Source organism: Bombina bombina, chromosome 3, assembly GCF_027579735.1.
Source record: "Bombina bombina isolate aBomBom1 chromosome 3, aBomBom1.pri, whole genome shotgun sequence".
Classification (NCBI taxonomy): Eukaryota; Metazoa; Chordata; class Amphibia; order Anura; family Bombinatoridae; genus Bombina; species Bombina bombina.
In genome coordinates, this window is record NC_069501.1 from 9,230,191 (window position 1) to 9,249,089 (window position 18,899).

Sequence of the window (18,899 nt, forward strand, 5' to 3'; positions counted from 1 at the left end):
CTCTGTAGTCAGACTTTATATCCGGGGGGGGAGTGGTCTCTCCATCCAGATGTGTTTTATCAGATTGTGCAGATGTGGGGTCTTGCAGAAATAGATCTGATGGCCTCTCATCTGAACAAGAAACTTCCCAGATACCTTTCCAGATCCAAGGATCCTCAGGCGGAGATGGTGGATGCTTTAGCAGTTCCTTGGTTTTACTAACCTGCTTACATTTTTCCGCCTCCGGTACTTCTTCCAAGGGTGGTCTCCAAGATCATAATGGAACAATCTCATGTGTTTGTTAGCACCATCATGGCCTCACAGGTTTTGGTATGCAGATATGGTCCGGATGTCCAGTTGCCATCCTTGGCCACTTCCTTTAAGGCCAGACCTTCTGTCTCAAGGACCGTTTTTCCATCAGGATCTCATATCTCTAAATTTGAAGGTATAGAAATTGAACGCTTAGTTCTTAGTCATAGAGGTTTCTCTGACTCAGTGATTAGCACTATTTTACAGGCTTGTAACTCTGTTTCAAGGAAGATTTATTATCGGGTTTGTAAAACCTATATTTCATGGTGTTCCTCTCATAAATTCTCTTGGCATTCTTTTAGAGTTCCTAGGATTTTACAGTTTCTTCAGGATGGTTTGGATAAGGGTTTGTCTGCAAATACTTTGAAAGGACAAATCTCTGCTCTTTCTGTCTTATTTCATAGAAAAATTGCTAAACATTCTGATATTCACTGTTTTGTTCAGACTTTGGTTGTCCCTTTTAAGTATATTTCTCCTCCTTGGAGTCTCAATTTGTTTTTAAGGATTTTGCAGGTTACTCCTTTTGAGCCTATGCATTCTTTGGATATTAAACTACTTTCTTGGAAAGTGTTATTTTTTTTGCTTATCTCTTCTGCTAGAAGAGTTTCTGAGTTGTCGGCTCTCTCTTGTGAGTCTCCTTATCTGATTTTTCCATCAAGATAAAGTTGATTTGCGGACTTCGTTTAAATGTTTGCCTAAAGTTGTGAATTCTAACAACATTACTAGGGAAAATGTTGTTCCTTCCTTGTGTCCTATTCCTAAGAATTCTCTTGAAAGATCTTTACATTCTTTGGATGTGGTAAGAGCTTTGAAATACTATGTTGAGGGGGCGGAGCCAACTTTTGGAGTGGCTGGACGTGCTTAGGTGTAGCTCATAACTCTAAAAACTAATATCAAGGTCTTATCTATAAATATAAACTTCGATTTCAGCTATAAAATCCAAGACCCACTATACTTTATGGAGTTCGTCAGGGATTGAGTGAATTTGCTGAGATCGTGCTCCTAGTGCTTCAGTGGAACCATGTTGTGAGAGGCCTCACAAACCTAAAGCCTACGTATAATACCTTAATTACTGAGATATGCCTTCAATATTGCATTCCCTTCTCAGGGAGCTTGAGCATAAGGTGGTCGAGAGATTTGTTGATCTAATAGCCACGGTCAGAGATACAGGCCTGGAGGGAATGCCTAGACAACCAGTATGGCTGACCTCTGATACAGTAACTGAGATGGATTCTCTTCTCAGTGAACAAGGGCCCCTACCCCATCCTCCAACTGCTTCACAGATTGTAATCAGTACTGACGAGGTGGGGAGTGTTCTAAGACCCACAGCATTACTAAGCCACGGCGGCACCGGAGATTCAGAGCCTGGTTTGACAGATGGATGGAAACTTTTGGAGGCATTACAGTCAGTGGCAGAGCTTCAGCCGACTCTTCTTACTACGGATACCAACGCCACTGTGGAAACATGTGACTTACCTTCGGCTTCTCGCTGGGGATATGCGGCCGGCTCCCCGGCGTGGAGCCTAATCTCTACATTCCTTTCTGCCAACCCTGGATACCAGGCTGTGAAAGATCGGAGCACCCGATACAGCCATGAGGCCCAAATTAGCTCCCCCCACGTTGGGGAATATTTTGGTGAGCTACTCGAGAAATACAAGACTGCCATATATACAAGATGGAACCTGGGACCTCTCTTCTTTGGGGCTTGCAGGGTGGGGGTTGGGTAAATGCAAGATATTAGATGGGTGTTACATTGCTGTGTTGTGGAGACAGATCCTGTGATTGCTTCATGTATACTTTTATAGACAAAATATGAGTGTCAGTATAGCCTTTTGATGACGACTGATAGTCTGAGTACAGCTGGTATATTTGTTATTTTGTATTACCACCGTAGTCTCTGCAGCCAGAAAATGCTTGGTTATAATCTTATAAGCACCTGAGCGAGATCACTATTCTTATCTACTTGCTCTTTATAATATAAAACTATATTGTCCCAGTTGCTAATACCATACTTGGGTAGCATGGCTATAGTCTAGAGCTAACTTGAATTAGTTTCAGAAAATGCAGCTACCATTTCATTTCCATAGTTCTTTATATGTTTATGTATACAACCTGATATACACCTTGTTTTGGAGCTGTGTTGTTCTGTAGGAACTCTTGATTATAGCTTAGCACTAATGACTCTGCAGCTATATTAGGATTGAGGGGGCTTTACTTTTATTAGCTCCGTACTTCCTCTAGTATACCAGTTATAATCAGGCACATCTCTTTTTAAAATGGAAGTTGTTTATGTTGCTGTACGTTCCCGCTTGGTCTAGCATACGAGTACCCTTCCTGGGTCATTACTTATTTTCCTATAGAATTCTATCACACCTCTCAATATGTTTACTCTGTTTAGATGCTCTCATGGGGTAAAGTGTGAGGTTACTTTTGTCAAGAGTACGCCTATATTGAAGTATCATAGAAGCACTCACTACAACCCACAATATAGCTCCCATGTGATATTTAGCCTAATATAGCTTTATTGCTTCAATCTCATTTCATGCCTGTGTATTATGCTGAGGAACTTGTATTAACCGATATACATCCTTGTTCTATTGTTATGTCACATGTTATTTGATACTAATAGGGAGATATCTATAAAGTCCAATCTAAAGCAAGCTGAGTTCTTAATATTGCTTGGTATACTTTCCTTTATAGCACAAACTTTTTATCTCCTAGATCTTCTGGTTAGTATTTATCAGACACTACACCTATGATAGCATCCACCTTCATCCTGATACTCCCAACTTAGTTGAATTCCTCCTTATAAGGAACTCATACAAAGATTATAGCCCACTATCTACAGAGATTGATTATTCTTCACTCCTTGTTCGTAGATATTAGCAGACATCTCAAGCAAGATACAGCCCCATTTATATTCTTGAGGCTTTAAGGCTTTGCACCCGTTAGATTGAAAAAGCTGGCATATTTGGTGTCACTGATTAGATTATTTTATGTATCATTACATCAATATCCCCCCCCCCCCCCATGTGCTATCATGGGCTCCTGATGGGTTACATCCAGCTTCGAATTAGAGTTCTCACGTATTATACTCTTCACTTTTTATATCCCCCTCTTTATTACATCATAGCAAAGAACTCCATGGAGAGCATACAACATAATCTTTAGGTACCTACATAAAGTACTCTTGGCACCATTAAGCTTTTGAGAGCTCTGCACCCCACACCCCATACCTATGTAGTGGTGCTCACCCGCTGAATTATCCCCCCCCCCCATTGTTCGTCAGCTTGTTGACCCAAGTTAGCTAGCAGTAAATCTTGGTGAGGCGTTTCTTCTCAATTACCAGGTTTTAGTTTCCTAATCCGCTATATACCATAGAAGTCATATTTTCATCAAGTTAATAGTTTTGTAAGGGTCATACATGTAGCTTAAAAGCCTTTTACCTTCCCTATATCAAACGGCCATGAAGTGGCCAATATAATAGCTACCTTAATTACCTAGAATATATACTTAAAAGTGAGGTTTCCAAATTTGTTCTTAACAGTATGACTTAAAGGGACAGTTTACTCAAAAATTGTATCCTCTTTAATTTGTTCCCAATGATCCACTTTACCTGCTGGAGTGTATTCAATTGTTTACAAATATTTTCATTGCCCTTATATTGGCATTTGAAATTGTTTATCTAGCCTGTGGTATCCCCACCCATCCTGAAAGTTTTTGGCCTTAAGGCCAAGCTGTGTTAGCACAGCCAGTAGAAGAAATTGCACTCCCAGTGGGTTATAGAAGAGAAAAAGTAATAAAATGTTAATTTTCCATTGTTCTCTCCAAGTATTGGTGATTGGTATATGGGCAGATATAAGATAAAAGGAGCAGGTATATTTACACAATGTGATAAAGTAATGAGATCTGATTATACCTACAAGCTCAGCCCATTTTAATAGGTTGTGGCTTCAAAACACAAAATCAGCAAATTCATATACACAAATAAACCTTAAAAAGCAAATCTCATACATTTTATGCTCTGCAGCTGGTAAAAAAGTAATTGGAAACACATTAAGGGAAAAACAATTTTGTAGTATTGTCAGTATATTTATAAGAATCTTAGCAGTACTCTCCAAACAATATGTGAGTATATGGCAGGGTTATAATTTGATATATTTAACAATCTTTCTTTAAGCTAAACCCACAATCAAATATGCATATACTAATACAATAAAATTAATATAAATACCTGAGTTCTTTTTATTAGTAAATATCTATGAGCATATTGAAATATATATATTTGTAAGAACCAGAATATGAGTCAATATTATATGCGTTTAAAAACTATTTAAAATATGCTATGCAGAGTTCATGCAAATTTATCTTATTCACAGTAAAAATTTCAACCAGTTAATACAATGAGACTTAAAATCTTTAACTACTAGCATCCAAATAATACAACTCAACTAATAGTGCTTAGTAAACAATAGGGCAATATATAGATATATATACTCAGCTATTTAGCTGCAATTGATTCTAATACAATTCTAATTAGGATACTAAAACTACATATATTCTTACTGTAAACCGTTACTTTAAAAATGTCTATTTAAGCTGGAACCAATTCTTAGTTACTTATAATTAAAATCAATTCTAAGATATATATAAATTCTATATTTTGCACAGATGAATTATTTAGCATTCAAGAGACAAACGTATACGTTACATATAGGACTATGAATATAAGCAAAAATACAGACTGCTCTTTAAATCTATCAACTGTAATTATCAACTGTAATTTAAACTGCAGTAACTATGCATATATTTGTGTTAAAATATTAATTGCAACCCTCTTTCTTTTTTATATATATATATATATATATATATATATATATACACGTTACCAAAATGATCAAAATTGATAGTTCAGTTACCAAGAACTCCTTGTTTCATCTCAGAAGACAGATAAGTAAATTTGCAATCAATGAGAAAAGGCAGTCAGCTTGCTCAGAATTAATGTATTTTGAACGCCCAGCAGTAGTTATCATTCAAGTCAGCAATCTCTGTGTCTTTCTCTCTCTCCTGCTTATACTTATATAAGTTTTCATTCATTTATGAAACCATGGGGGTGGCCCTACGAGATCTGACCATCCCATTGGTTAGATGGGATGTCTATTTGGATTGGCCCTCGGTCACCATGGAAACGCATCTTTTAACAGTTAAATCCCTTAACTGTCATACTGGGTTCCGGCCCTCGGGTGGCAGTAGATGCATACAAACAGATTCACCTGAAAATTTCTAACAGTGAAAGAGATTATTTCTTTAAAATATGTAATAACTGCCATAATTTCTTGCATTAATCCCTCACAATATCAATCACAGATGGGGCAGTATCACATCACCTCTCTGATCATTTTGATATGAAACATCATGTGTCTAACATTATATTAAAATAAGTACATTGTTAATTTAATTTTCCCTATTAAACATATTATAATTTATTGCATTAGTAAATTTCTCTTGTTAGCATTTATATTTCATTTAGCCTAACAGAAAATTTATACTTTGATATCAGATACCAATATTTTATAGTCATATCACATCAAAGTGACTATCCATCTCACTATATTTCAAGAGATGTATTTAAAATTTTATAAACATTTAGTGCACAATCATATGATATGACTTATTTCATCCCATGTATCCATCCTGTATGTGTCATCTTTTGGCTCCATCTGGAAAAACAGGAAAGCATGTTATGTATATATTTTAACCATGGTATTATTAAAATTGTTATTTAATCTATAATCATCCTGAATTTATCTCCTATATATATATATATATTCAATGCAGCAATATAATATGTTCCAGTTCAACATATATATACATATATGGGTTATTTGAATTATTTCAAACATACTTGAAACTATTGGCATCATTTCTTTTTCAAAATGTATTTATTTTTATTTATGCCATACAGGGAATTGTAAATGCTAATTTGTTTGATTCCTGCACATAGAAGCTTCACAGGAAACAATTTACACATAGCTGTGAAATGTCTCAATGGTCCCTGTATGACAACTTGGCCCTTGCCCTCCTGCAGTGCTGTTGGCTTCAAAGACTATGGGCTAGATTTATGAAGCCCCTACGGCAGCAAGTTCGCACAAGAACTTGCTCGCCGTGATTTATCAAGCAGCGGTCACCAGACCGCTGCTTGATAATGCTCTTCGCCACCTCTAAACTGGCGAAATTCAATCTCCTCGGTCGAGTCCGACCGAGGAGATTGACAGCTCCTGCCCGCGCATGATTGGCTGTGCGCGGCCAGGGGGCGGGATTGCACGTGAGCGCAAAATTGCGCTCGTGTGCAATGCCGAATGCCTGCGGGTATTTTCGCCCCGCCACAGGCGAGCTGAGGCGTACAGGGGCGCGTATACGTGCCCCTGTACGCCTCAGCTTTAATAAATCTAGCCCTATGTTATCTTAAGCCATAAAAACTCTGTATATAGTTAAGTAAACATGGTCATTGAGTTTTATATTTCCTTTAGGAGAATGTTTGTATGCTTGACACAGCAGGAGGGTGTGCTTCAAAGCTATGCTAACTTTCAATCATGATAAACATGTCTTTATCCAGCTAAAACCATCTGGTAGGGGTTGGAATTTACAGTGGACTAGAATTTGTTGTCAATAGCCTCATGTTCAATTAATCCTGTGGTCTCATCAACCATATACAGTGTATGTGGGAAAAAAAACTATATATATATATATATATATATATATATATATATATATATATATATATATAAAAAGAAACAAAGAACTTGCACTCACTGGGCTTTTTAGTATTAATAGTATTTAGTAATTAGTATTAATATTTACTTATCAAATATGTGACGTTTCGAGGATAATGTATCCCCTTCCTCAGACAGCTTGACGAAACGTCACATATTTGATAAGTAAATATTAATACTAAAAAGCCCAGTGAGTGCAAGTTCTTTGTTTCTTCATATCATTTTTCACTAGCACCCTGGCAGTTGCATTAAAGTGAGAGTGCACATCTTTGCTACAAATATATATATATATATATATATACACATAATTTTCATCATCATATTCATATACTCTGACAGTATACTGTCCCTTTAATAACCTTGTTCTGTTTATCATTGTTTTGTGGTATTAATGTTATGAAAATACCTGTAACATTGGACTGCTCATGTCTGTTAAATATTAACTCTTGTACTACTATCAAATCTCAATAAAAAAGCTATTTGACTGAAATACTATGTTGAGTCTACTAAGGATTTCAGGAAGACTTCTAGTCTATTTGTTGTTTTTTCTGGTTCTAGGAAAGGTCAGAAAGCCTCTGCCATTTCTTTGGCATCTTGGTTAAAGCTTTTGATTCACAAAGCTTATTTGGAGGCGGGACAGTCTCCGTCTCAGAAAATCACAGCTCATTCTACTAGATCAGTCGCCACTTCTTGGGCTTTCAAGAATGAAGCTTCAGTGGATCAGATTTGCAAAGCAGCAACTTGGTCTTCTTTGCATACATTTACTACATTTTACCATTTTGATGTATTTGCTTCTTCTGAAGCAGTCTTTGGTAGAAAAGTTCTTCAGGCAGCTGTCTCAGTTTGATTCTTCTGCTAATGATTTGAGTTTTTTGAAATTTAAAAAAAAAAACAACGTAATGTTTGGATTTAATTTCTCGGCGTAAATGGCTGTTTTTATTTTATCCCTCTCTAGTGACTCTGTGGATTTCGACATCTTGGGTATTATATCCCATACGTCACTAGCTCATGGACTCTTGCTACTTACATGAAAGAAAGCATAATTTATGTAAGAACTTACCTGATAAATTCATTTCTTTCATAGTGGCAAGAGTCCATGAGACCCACCCTATGTTTTGGTGGTTATGCTTTTTTTGTATAAAAGCACATTATTTTTTCTAGTTCCTCTTTCTCCAACATTGGTGTGTCCGGTCCACGGCGTCATCCTTACTTGTGGGAATATTCTCTTCCCCAACAGGAAATGGCAAAGAGCACAGCAAAAGCTGCCCATATAGCCCCTCCTCAGGCTCCGCCCCCCAGTCATTCTCTTTGCTCACTGGGGGGAAGGGCCATGCCCTCCCACAGGATAGGCCTTTTAAGGCTAAGAATAAGTCCAATTTTCGTTCCTTTTCGTAACTTCAGGAACGGACCGTCTCCTAACTCTGCAGCCTCTAGACAAGAGGGTAACGCTTCCCAGGCTAAGCCAGCTTGGAAACCAATGCAAGGCTGGAACAAGGGTAAACAGGCCAAGAAGCCTGCTGCTGCTACCAAGACAGCATCAAGGGGTAGCCCCCGATCCGGGACCGGATCTAGTAGGGGGCAGACTCTCTCTCTTTGCTCAGGCTTGGGCAAGAGATGTTCCGGATCCCTGGGCACTAGAAATAGTCTCTCAGGGTTATCTTCTAGAATTCAAGGAACTTCCTCCAAGGGGAAGGTTCCACATGTCTCGCTTATCTTCAGACCAGATAAAGAGACAGGCATTCTTACATTGTGTAGGAGACCTGTTAAAGATGGGAGTGATACACCCAGTTCCAACAGCGGAACAAGGTCAGGGGTTTTACTCAAACCTGTTTGTAGTTCTCAAAAAAGAAGGAACTTTCAGACCAATTCTGGATTTAAAAATTCTAAACAAATTCCTCAGAGTTCCATCGATCAAAATGGAAACCATTCGAACAATTTTACCGACAATCCAGGAGGGTCAATATATGACTACCGTGGATTTAAAGGATGCGTACCTGCATATTCCTATCCACAAAGATCATCATCAGTTCCTAAGGTTCGCCTTTCTGGACAAACATTACCAGTTCGTGGCTCTTCCGTTCGGTTTAGCCACTGCTCCCAGAATTTTCACAAAGGTGCTAGGGTCCCTTCTAGCGGTTCTAAGACCGAGGGGCATTGCAGTTGCACCTTATCTAGACGACATTCTAATTCAAGCGTCGTCTCTTTCCAAGGCAAAGGCTCATACAGACATTGTTCTAGCCTTTCTCAGATCTCACGGGTGGAAGGTGAACGTAGGAAAGAGTTCCCTGTCTCCGTCAACAAGAGTTCCCTTTTTGGGAACAATAATAGATTCTTTAGAAATGAAGATCTTCCTGACAGAGGTCAGAAAGTCAAAGCTTCTAAACGCTTGTCAAGTTCTTCACTCTATTCTGCAGCCTTCCATAGCTCAGTGCATGGAAGTAGTAGGGTTGATGGTTGCAGCAATGGACATAGTTCCTTTTGCTCGAATTCATCTAAGACCATTACAACTGTGCATGCTCAATCAGTGGAATGGGGACTATGCAGACTTGTCTCCCCAGATTCAAGTAGACAAGGTAACCAGAGAATCACTCCGTTGGTGGATGACTCAGAATCACCTGTCCCAGGGAATGAGTTTCCGCAGACCAGAGTGGATCATTGTCACGACCGACGCCAGTCTATTAGGCTGGGGCGCGGTCTGGGACTCCCTGAAAGCTCAGGGTCTATGGTCTCGGGAGGAGTCCCTTCTTCCGATAAACATCCTGGAACTGAGAGCGATATTCAATGCGCTCCAGGCTTGGCCTCAACTAGCGAAGGCCGGATTCATAAGATTCCAGTCGGACAACATGACGACTGTAGCTTACATCAACCATCAGGGAGGAACAAAGAGTTCCTTGGTGATGAGAGAGGTATCCAAGATCATCAAATGGGCGGAGGATCACTCCTGCCACCTATCTGCGATTCACATCCCAGGCGTAGACAACTGGGAGGCGGATTTTTTGAGTCGTCAGACTTTCCATCCGGGGGAGTGGGAACTCCACCCGGAGGTCTTTGCCCAGTTAACTCAATTATGGGGCATTCCAGACATGGATCTGATGGCGTCTCGTCAGAACTTCAAGGTTCCTTGCTACGGGTCCAGATCCAGGGATCCCAAGGCGACTCTAGTGGATGCATTAGTGGCGCCTTGGTCGTTCAACCTAGCTTATGTGTTTCCACCGTTTCCTCTCCTTCCCAGGCTCGTAGCCAGGATCAAACAGGAGAAGGCATCAGTGATTCTGATAGCTCCTGCGTGGCCACGCAGGACTTGGTATGCAGACCTGGTGAATATGTCATCGGCTCCACCATGGAAGCTACCTTTGAGACAGGATCTTCTAGTACAAGGTTCATTCGAACATCCAAATCTAGTTTCTCTGCAGCTGACTGCTTGGAAATTGAACGCTTTATTTTATCCAAGCGTGGGTTTTCAAATTCATTGATAGATACTCTGGTCCAAGCCAGAAAACCTGTGACTAGAAAGATTTACCATAAAATATCGAAAAAATATATCTGTTGGTGTGAATCCAAGGGATTCTCCTGGAGTAAAATTAAAATTCCTAAGATTCTTTCCTTTCTCCAAGAGGGTTTGGATAAAGGGTTGTCAGCGAGTTCTCTAAAAGGACAGATTTCTGCTTTATCTGTTTTGTTACACAAACGCCTGGCAGCTGTGCCAGATGTACAAGCTTTTGTACAGGCTTTGGTCAGAATCAAGCCTGTTTACAGACCCATGACTCCTCCTTGGAGTCTAAATTTAGTTCTTTCAGTTCTTCAAGGGGTTCCGTTTGAACCTTTACATTCCATAGATATCAAGTTACTATCTTGGAAAGTTCTGTTTTTGGTTGCTATTTCTTCTGCTAGAAGAGTTTCTGAATTATCTGCTTTGCAGTGTGATCCACCCTATCTGGTGTTCCATTCAGTAAGGTCGTTTTGCGTACCAAGCCTGGTTTTCTTCCAAAAGTTGTTTCCAACAAGAATATTAACCAGGAAATAGTTGTTCCTTCTCTGTGTCCGAACCCAGTTTCAAAGAAGGAACGTTTGTTACACAATTTAGATGTAGTCCGTGCTTTAAAGTTCTATTTAGAAGCAACAAAGGATTTTAGACAAACCTCATCTTTGTTTGTCGTTTACTCTGGTAAGAGGAGAGGACAAAAGCTACTGCTACCTCTCTTTCTTTCTGGCTGAAAAGCATTATCCGATTGGCTTATGAGACTGCCGGACGGCAGCCTCCTGAACGAATCACAGCTCACTCCACTAGGGCTGTGGCTTCCACTTGGGCCTTCAAGAATGAGGCTTCTGTTGATCAGATATGTAAGGCAGCGACTTGGTCTTCTCTGCACACTTTTGCCAAATTTTACAAATTTGATACCTATGCTTCTTCGGAGGCTATTTTTGGGAGAAAGGTTTTGCAAGCCGTGGTGCCTTCTGTTTAGGTAACCTGATTTGCTCCCTCCCTTCATCCGTGTCCTAAAGCTTTGGTATTGGTTCCCACAAGTAAGGATGACGCCGTGGACCGGACACACCAATGTTGGAGAAAACAGAATTTATGCTTACCTGATAAATTTCTTTCTCCAACGGTGTGTCCGGTCCACGGCCCGCCCTGGTTTTTTAATCAGGCTTGAAAAATTTCTTTCTCTATACATTACAGTCACCACGGCACCCTATAGTTTCTCCTTTTTTTCTCCTAACCGTCGGTCGAATGACTGGGGGGCGGAGCCTGAGGAGGGGCTATATGGGCAGCTTTTGCTGTGCTCTTTGCCATTTCCTGTTGGGGAAGAGAATATTCCCACAAGTAAGGATGACGCCATGGACCGGACACACCGTTGGAGAAAGAAATTTATCAGGTAAGCATAAATTCTGTTTTTTTGTATGCTTTTTACTCCTTTTTACACCTTAATACTTGGCTACATGTTAAACTAAGGTATGAGTGTGGTGGGAGGTGTATTTATAGGCATTTTGAGGTTTGGGAAACTTTGCCCCCTCCTGGTAGGATTGTATATCCCATTCGTCACTAACTCATGGACTCTTGCCACTATGAAAGAAATTAATTTATCAGGTAAGTTATGTTTTTTACAGTTAATGGTTCCCATTTGTTCATACCGCTCCTCCTCCCGGCAATGATCTACACTTTTTTTTCCCAGTGACATTTTTTCATCCGGCCAATCGATTTTCTGGCCTTTAGGTGGCCAAGTCCTTACACAGCACACCCTTTGGATCAGTTGTGCTTCTTTTTTACTATGGATCCCTGACTCCGCCCCCTAAAGGGCAGAAAATCAATTGGCCGGATGAAGAAATGTCACTGAAAAACAAAAGTGTAGATAGTTGCCGGGAGGAGAGGCGGTATGAATAAATCTGAGCTATTAGCTGTAAAAGCACTTTTATTTTGAAGAGAAAAAAAATCGTGCATGAAAGTGGGGTTGGATTTATATCATAGTTACTCTAAATTTGGCCCAAAACGATAAAGATTACCATCACTTTAAGGTTACTGGGAGAGGAGGTGTGAGTAGCTTTGGTTGGGTTGCAGTCAGCAATGGGAGTTGCCTTGAATGTGGGTTTAATCGTTTTGGGTTACTGAGATGGGAGGTGTGAGTAACTTGGATTGGGTTGCGGGATGAGTAGTGGAATTTTCCCAGGTTGTAAGTTGAGTAATTTGGGTTTAGTGGAAGAGGAGGTGTAAGTAGTTTGGCTTAGGTTGCAGGATTTGCCAGATTGTGAGTTAAGTAGTTTTGGTTTAGTGGGACAGTAGATATGAGTAAGTTGTTTTGCAGGATGAGCAGCAAGATTGTCCTAGGTTTTGGGTTGAGTAGTTTGTGGTTACTGGGACAGGAGGTGTTAGCAGGTTGGTTTAGGATGTGGAATGAGCAAAGGGCATTTTCCCAGGTTGTAAGTTAAGTAATTTGGGGTTAGTGGAAGAGGAGGTTTAAATAGCTTGGGTTGGGTGGCAGGATGAGCAGAGGGGATTTTTTGATTTAGCGCATTGTCAATTTGTTGTCTTCCTAGGTGTTTTGCTGTCGGGAGTAAGGACATGTCCACCTGGGTGTTTGGTGCTGAGCGCTGGAAGAATCTGATTTATTACTCTTTGGGGGGACACAAGGACGCCATTGTGTCATGTTTCTTCCAGGAGGACAGTCTGGATGTGAGTGTGGTAGGGCCGTTGCTAAAGGGTAAAATGTAAATCCTTAATGTTAACCCTCTATATGTTATACTGTGTCCCTCAGCTCTACACACTTAGTGCGGATGCCAACCTCTGTGTGTGGCAATGTGACACAGAGCTGTCTCAGCTGTTGCCTAGGGATCCAAATGAGAAGTCAAAGCAACAGGAAAACCCAGAGAGAGAAGAAACTGGAGTTGAGGAGATCAGGGGCTCAGCCAATCCTGCACCAGAGGAGAAAGTTGGCAGAGTACGGTACACAAAGAGCACCAGGTACAGTAACTATAAATGTCATCCTTGTCTAAGTTATAGTCAAGTGTTTTGGGGGTTTTTCCCCTGCAGTTCTGGGTTGTCAGTCTTCCCCCAAACCAAAACCCACTTCCTGCCACTCCCCCAGTTCTGTAAATCCAAACCTACTATCTGCCTCTCCCCCAGTGCTGTGAGCCAATCCTATCGTCTGCCTCTCCCCCAGTGCTGTGAGCCAATCCTATCGTCTGCCTCTCCCCCAGTGCTGTGAGCTAATCCTATCGTCTGCCTCTCCCCCAGTGCTGCGAGCCAATCCCACTGTCTGCCTCTCCCCCAATGCTGCAAGCCAATCCTACCGTCTGCCTCTCCCCCAATGCTGCAAGCCAATCCTACCGTCTGCCTCTCCCATAGGACTGTGAGCCAATCCTACCATCTGCCTCTCCCCCAGGGCTGTAAACCAAAACCCACTATCTGCTCCTCCCCAGGGCTGTGAGCCAATCCTACCATCTGCCTCACCCCCAGTGCTGTGAGCCAATCCTACCATCTACCTCTCACCCAGTGCTGTGAACCAAAACCCACTGCCTGCCTCTCCCCCAGGGCAGTGAACCAAAACCCACTGCCTGCCCCTCCCCCAGGGCTGTGAGCCAATCCTACCTTCTGCCCCTCTCCAAGGCCAGTGAGCCAATCCTACCGTCTGCCCCAGTGCTGTGAGCACATCCTACTGTCTGCCCCACCCCCAGTGCTGTGAGCTAATCCTTCCATCTGCCCCATCCCCAGTGCTGTGAGCCAATCCTACAATCTGCCCCATCCCCAGTGCTGTTAGCCAATCCTACCATCTGCCCCTCCCCCAGGGCTGTGAGACAATCCTATCGCCTGCCCCTCCCCCAGGGCTGTGAACCAATCCTACCGTCTGCCCCAGTGCTGTGAGACAATCATACCGTCTGCCCCAGTGCTGTGAGCCAATCCTACCTTCTGCACCTCCCCAAGGGCTGTGAGCCAATCCTACTGTTTGCCCAATGGCTGTGAGCCAATCCTACCGTCTGCCCAAGGGCTGTGAGCCAATCCTACCGTCTGCCCAAGGGCTGTGAGCCAATCCTACCGTCTGCCCAAGGGCTGTGAGCCAATCCTACCGTCTGCCCAAGGGCTGTGAGCCAATCCTACCGTCTGCCCAAGGGCTGTGAGCCAATCCTATTGTCTGCCCAAGGGCTGTGAGCCAATCCTATTGTCTGCCCAAGGGCTGTGAGCCAATCCTACCGTCTGCCCAAGGGCTGTGAGCCAATCCTACCGTCTGCCCAAGGGCTGTGAGCCAATCCTACCGTCTGCCCAAGGGCTGTGAGCCAATCCTACCGTCTGCCCATGGGCTGTGAGCCAATCCTACCGTCTGCCCAAGGGCTGTGAGCCAATCCTGCCGTCTGCCCAAGGGCTGTGAGCCAATCCTGCCGTCTGCCCAAGGGCTGTGAGCCAATCCTGCCGTCTGCCCAAGGGCTGTGAGCCAATCCTGCCGTCTGCCCAAGGGCTGTGAGCCAATCCTGCCGTCTGCCCAAGGGCTGTGAGCCAATCCTGCCGTCTGCCCAAGGGCTGTGAGCCAATCCTGCCGTCTGCCCAAGGGCTGTGAGCCAATCCTGCCGTCTGCCCAAGGGCTGTGAGCCAATCCTGCCGTCTGCCCCAGGGCTGTGAGCCAATCCTGCCGTCTGCCCCAGGGCTGTGAGCCAATCCTGCCGTCTGCCCCAGGGCTGTAAACCAATCCTACCGCCTGCCTCTCCCCCAGGGCTGTGAGCCAATCCTACTGTCTGCCCCTCCCCCAGGGTTCTGATCCAGTTCTACCTTCTGCTACTCTTGATATTCTCCGTACATCTTTTCCGCTGACATTACTTTCTTTCTCTCAGGCACTTTTTTAACAAGGAGGGCGATTTCACCACTCTCACCTCTTCTGCGTTTCATAAGAAGCTTCATCTCCTGGTTACTGGATTCTCCTCAGGGATGTTTCATATTCATGAGCTGCCTGACCTCAGCCTGATCCACTCACTCAGGTATATGGGGGGACTTGAGGAATATTCCACTGCTGTATGGGGTGAGTAGCTCATCGTGTGACTTTACCCTGTCTTAGTATTTCAGATCAGAGAGTTTCTGCTATCAGCATTAACAGTAGCGGGGACTGGATTGCATTCGGCTGCACCGGTAATGACTGCTCACGGTCTCCCTAGCTTCCTCTTGGTTATTCTGTAGCCGTCATCCCTTGCAGTATCCTTACACTGTTATACTCCTATACTCCCTTTTTCTTTCTGATTGTGTATTCTTGTTATCTTCTCCCATTAATGTCAGCATAATTCTTCTCTGCTGTCTACATGTTGGGAACTTATGCAGATCACCTACTACGTTATGATGCCCCTCCTGACCTGTTTATTTTTTGCACAGGTCTGGGGCAGTTGCTGGTTTGGGAATGGCAGAGCGAGTCTTATGTGCTGAAACAACAGGGACACTTCAACAATATGGTGGCGCTGAGCTATTCTCCAGATGGGCAGCACATTGTGACAGGAGGAGATGATGGGAAGGTGAGATGGGATTTGAGTAGGACCTGATTGTCTGAAGTGAATTTTATTGGTGTCATTTATTTTAGGAAGCAATGTAGGATGATTGTTTACTGAATATATAGGTTCAGTGTCGGTTTCCATCTCTGCAGGTGAAAGTTTGGGACACGAGCAGCGGGTTTTGCTTTGTGACATTTACGGATCATACAAGCAGTGTCACTGCTGTCACCTTTACCAGCACTGGGCAGGTCGTACTCAGCGCCTCCTTAGATGGAACCGTGAGAGCGTTTAGTCTACATAGGTATGAGCGGTGCTTGTATTGAGCATTAATGTAGGGTGACTGGTGTTGAGAAGCAGCCTCCATGTCTGATCTATAATTTTGTAAAACAATTAAACTCGATTCTTGTTTCTTCAGATATCGTAATTTCCGCACGTTTACATCCCCACGCCCGTCCCAGTTCTCCTGTCTGGCGGTGGACAGCAGTGGTGACATAGTGTGTGCAGGTGCACGGGATTCCTTTGAGGTGTATGTGTGGAGCATGCAGACAGGGAGACTTCTGGATGTGAGTACCCACATCTGCTACCTTCCTTTCTGCTACTGAATTCCTCTGTCTCTGCCTTCTCTGTAGTCAGATAAAAGTAGAAAAGACAACGCAGCGCTGAGATCTGATACACAAAGCTGCTGTAAAGAGGAAGGTTTCCCCACAAAACCTTAACAATGATAGTACAGGAAAATGACAATATCTGCAGATTGGTAATAGATTACAGCTGCGCTGCCCTATAGTAGCTTAATGTGTAAAAAAAGGGCTTATTGTAAAGACCCTATATAGGTAAAATATATTATGTTAGTTTAAAAAGTACAAAGCACTGTGCACAGTAATAATAAAAACACAATACTGCACATCAGAAAGCATAAATAGCACAAAGCACTGTGCACAGTAATAATAAAAACACAATACTGCACATCAGAAAGCATAAATAGCACAAAGCACTGTGCACAGTAATAATAAAAACACAATACTGCACATCAGAAAGCATAAATAGCACAAAGCACTGTGCACAGTAATAATAAAAACACAATACTGCACATCAGAAACCATAAATAGCACAAATCACTGCACAGTAATAATAAAAACACAATACTGCACATCAGAAACCATAAATAGCACAAATCACTGTGCACAGTAATAATAAAAACACAATACTGCACATCAGAAAGCATAAATAGCACAAATCACTGTGCACAGTAATAATAAAAACACAATACTGCACATCAGAAAGCATAAATAGCACAAATCACTGTGCACAGTAATAATAAAAACACAATACTGCACATCAGAAAGCATAAATAGCACAAATCACTGCACAGTAATAATAAAAACACAATACTGCACATCAGAAAGCATAAATAGCACAAATCACACTGCACAGTAATAATAAAAACACAATACTGCACATCAGAAAGCATAAATAGCACAAATCACTGTGCACAGTAATAATAAAAACACAATACTGCACATCAGAAAGCATAAATAGCACAAAGCACTGTGCACAGTAATAATAAAAACACAATACGGCACATCAGAAAGCATAAATAGCACAAATCACTGCACAGTAATAATAAAAACACAATACTGCACATCAGAAAGCATAAATAGCACAAAGCACTGTGCACAGTAATAATAAAAACACAATATTGCACATCAGAAAGCATAAATAGCACAAATCACACTGCACAGTAATAATAAAAACACAATATTGCACATCAGAAAGCATAAATAGCACAAATCACACTGCACAGTAATAATAAAAACACAATATTGCACATCAGAAAGCATAAATAGCACAAAGCACTGTGCACAGTAATAATAAAAACACAATACTGCACATCAGAAAGCATAAATAGCACAAATCACACTGCACAGTAATAATAAAAACACAATACTGCACATCAGACAGCATAAATAGCACAAAGCACTGTGCACAGTAATAATAAAAACACAATACTGCACATCAGACAGCATAAATAGCACAAAGCACTGTGCACAGTAATAATAAAAATACAATACGGCACATCAGAAAGCATAAATAGCACAAATCACTGTGCACAGTAATAATAAAAACACAATACTGCACATCAGAAAGCATAAACAGCACAAATCACACTGCACAGTAATAATAAAAACACAATACTGCACATCAGAAAGCATAAATAGCACAAATCACTGCACAGTAATAATAAAAACACAATACTGCACATCAGAAAGCATAAATAGCACAAATCACTGCACAGTAATAATAAAAACACAATACTGCACATCAGAAAGCATAAATAGCACAAATCACACTGCACAGTAATAAAAAAAACACAATACTGCACATCAGAAAGCATAAATAGCACAAATCACTGCACAGTAATAATAAAAACACAATACTGCACATCAGAAAGCATAAATAGCACAAATCACTGCACAGTAATAATAAAAACACAATACTGCACATCAGAAAGCATAAATAGCACAAATCACTGCACAGTAATAATAAAAACACAATACTGCACATCAGAAAGCATAAATAGCACAAAGCACTGTGCACAGTAATAATAAAAACACAATACTGCACATCAGAAAGCATAAATAGCACAAATCACTGTGCACAGTAATAATAAAAACACAATACTGCACATCAGAAAGCATAAATAGCACAAAGCACTGTGCACAGTAATAATAAAAACACAATACTGCACATCAGAAAGCATAAATAGCACAAATCACTGCACAGTAATAATAAAAACACAATACTGCACATCAGAAAGCATAAATAGCACAAAGCACTGCACAGTAATAATAAAAACACAATACTGCACATCAGAAAGCATAAATA

General features: G+C 41.5%; 1 protein-coding gene across 1 annotated transcript in view; it reads left to right on the plus strand.

Moving 5' to 3' along the window:
* PWP2 (PWP2 small subunit processome component) overlaps positions 1-18,899 on the plus strand; it is a 215,214-nt gene that overhangs the window by 90,078 nt on the left and 106,237 nt on the right. The window contains exons 6-12 of the mRNA XM_053705710.1: positions 13,092-13,227; positions 13,310-13,515; positions 15,375-15,518; positions 15,596-15,666; positions 15,904-16,040; positions 16,169-16,317; positions 16,432-16,579. Of these exons, the coding sequence (XP_053561685.1) occupies positions 13,092-13,227; positions 13,310-13,515; positions 15,375-15,518; positions 15,596-15,666; positions 15,904-16,040; positions 16,169-16,317; positions 16,432-16,579 (991 nt within the window). The remainder of the gene's footprint in view (positions 1-13,091; positions 13,228-13,309; positions 13,516-15,374; positions 15,519-15,595; positions 15,667-15,903; positions 16,041-16,168; positions 16,318-16,431; positions 16,580-18,899) is intronic.